This window comes from Odontomachus brunneus, unplaced genomic scaffold (assembly GCF_010583005.1).
Source record: "Odontomachus brunneus isolate Ranch 3 - 2012 unplaced genomic scaffold, Obru_v1 Obru_scaffold_114, whole genome shotgun sequence".
Taxonomy (NCBI): domain Eukaryota; kingdom Metazoa; phylum Arthropoda; class Insecta; order Hymenoptera; family Formicidae; genus Odontomachus; species Odontomachus brunneus.
This window is the reverse complement of record NW_022639564.1, coordinates 1177055-1179705: the sequence shown is the minus strand read 5'-3', so window position 1 is coordinate 1179705 and position 2651 is coordinate 1177055. Positions and strand designations below refer to the sequence as shown.

At 40.4% G+C, this 2651-nt stretch overlaps 1 protein-coding gene across 1 annotated transcript in view; it reads left to right on the top strand.

Annotated features, from left to right (window-relative positions):
* The first annotated feature begins 1961 nt into the window (after positions 1–1961).
* LOC116849399 overlaps positions 1962–2651 on the top strand; it is a 4461-nt gene continuing 3771 nt past the window's right edge. The window contains exon 1 of the mRNA XM_032826526.1: positions 1962–2261. Coding sequence (XP_032682417.1) covers positions 1962–2261 — 300 coding nt within the window. The remainder of the gene's footprint in view (positions 2262–2651) is intronic.

The following is a 2651-nucleotide window of genomic DNA, read 5'->3' as shown; positions in this document are numbered from 1 at the left end:
CGATGCAGTACGGCTTGGTGGATACACACTTCAGAAATTACGAGGATGTGCGAAAATGGATCGACGAATGGATTGCATCAAAAGACCAATCGTTCTATCGTCGCGAAATCTACGCGTTGCCCGAAAGATGGGAAAAATGTATAGCTAGCCAGGGAAAATACTTCGATTAATGTATTTTTTGCTTTTGATGTCGAAATAAATGAGTTTTTTAAATAAAAAAACCGCAGGAACTAAGTTTACCACCTAATATAATAGCATGGATGTGATAGCATGGGTACAGTAGCATAGGTAATTGATTTGTTTCTTTTTTAGCAAAGGTATTGTATGGTACGATGTATGTATGTATTTCAATTTAAGCGGTTTAAAAGCTGTGATTTCAACCTAATCGACAAACAACGTCCTGAAGGCTCTGTATTATTTGATGTCTAAATGAGTAATCCACATTTTTTAAAAGTAGTTAAGAAGTCATTTTAAAATCAATTAATTCTCCTACTTTTCTGCGATTATGCAGTATTGATATTTAGTTATTCAAAATGACAGTTGGCTTGGCAAAAGGTTCAATATAACCTTAAAAAGTATTCAGTTTAGTATCGTTAAAAACAGCAACAAATAAGATACATATCCGACACTGTATTTTTTACGAATTTCAACAAGAAAAAATGATACAATAGCATGGGTACAGTAGCATAGGTAATTGATTTGTTTCTCTTTTAGCAAAGGTATTTGGTAGGAAAATGGATTTTGCTCATTGAAGCTAACAAAACTTAACATTTAGCAGCGTGTTTTTCTTTTCTCAATAAACAATGTAGAAAATTCTTCTTATGGAAAATTTTTATAAGCAATTAAAAATGGATACTCTATGACAATTCGAAATATAAAAAATCATGAATAAATTCGGTCGTAAATATTTCAGAAATCTGAATGCTCTGTTCTGTTCTGCTCTACATTTAGTAGGATATCAAAAACGTGATTTATTATGAGCTGTCGTAACGGATAAAACAATTACTGTGGATTGCTAACAACGTCAATTAATCCGTTTAAGTCAAGAATTATTATGAAAATACTGGCAAAGGAAAATGTCCTACGAATTTTGCAGTGCTCTTGTTCAATACGCACTTTCAGTTAATGGATGAGATTAAAAAATAATTTGACGACCTTATTGTGTGAAAAAATACAGTATTTTCTAAGATGGCATAAACTATCCGAAAGATAGTTTAAAGTGATACAAAGCAACGGCGAATATTTTGATTTGTTCGAGATCGATCGTTCGATCCCGAAGAGGTCGACTCGGATAACAGTTCGAATCATAACAGTCGCCTGGATCCACGCTTTATCAAGCTGTGACCCTAATTGTTTTCATGGGCTAACCGACTACGAATAACACGCTGTGCGTGCCGTTGCCACGGCAACTATCGCCTAACATCAAACTCCGAAAGCGGCTGCGAACGTTAGAAAGAAGAATCAAGTTTTTTTGTATATCGTCATATCAAACTTAAGCGCCGTGGCCAATCCGCAGTGGCCAAGCGCCGAGAATCATCGTTTTAAAAGGCGACAACCAAGAATAACGTCTCTTTTTCGTTTTCGAACCGTCTTATCGCCGGTACTCAGTATTCGACCACGGCACGTTTGCCATCAGTAATGGTCAACTCCGTTTCAACCATACATTCACTCGTTATATATTAAATTGTGTATTATTTGTTACTTAAGATTAAATTTGTTTCGTCTTTGAAGCGATTTTCTTAATTAACACCTTTCCGATCGGACACATCGAACACCAACTGATCTAGATACAATACAAATTCGGTGCGTCGTCCGAGCTCACACGATCAAATCGCTCGAGCTGTCCGGGAAGTTCGCTTGCCACAAAACCTACGGCCACGTTGCGAACATTGTTGGTCCTTCGAGCCGGATTGCGAGTGATCGTGTGAGTAAGACCGAGTGCACGACGGCTCATTACAACCATGGAACAGCAGCTCACGAAACAAGTGCGCTTGCAACGCTCGATCGAGCGCACAATCGAGAACGCGAAGAAGGTCGGCAAGGGCAACCTGACTCCCGCTAAACTGCGTTCAAGAATCAATTCCCTCAAGGATATTTGGGCGCAGTACCAGGAAGGACACGATTTACTATCCCGAGCTGTACCCTCAACCACCAAGGCCTCGCTCGACTACTTCAAAGACGAACACTACGATGCAACGGAGGACGCCTTCAATGCTGCATCTGACTTTCTCGCTGATCTCCTCGAAGAGTTGGAACCTTTTGTGAGTCCGAACCAGTCTTTTTCAAATGCGACGACGCGACCCGAGGCTTCCTCATTCTCGCTCGCTCACTTACCGCCAATTCGGTTGCCTCCGTTTGACGGAACCTTTGACGAATGGGAACAATTTCGCGATCGGTTTACAGCTCTTATTCGCAATAACAAAGATCTGACTGATTTCGCTCGAATGCATTATCTTGTGTCATGTTTAAGAGGTCGCGCCCTCGAGTGCGTTGCCAATCTTCCAGTCACATCAGACAATTTTGAAATCGCGTGGCAAGCTTTGACCTCTCGGTTAGAGGATCGTCAGCGCTCTCTCAACGCGCATTTGTCAACAATACTAACACTCAATACAGTCACTCGCGAAAGTTCTGTCGAGCTGCAGACACTACTA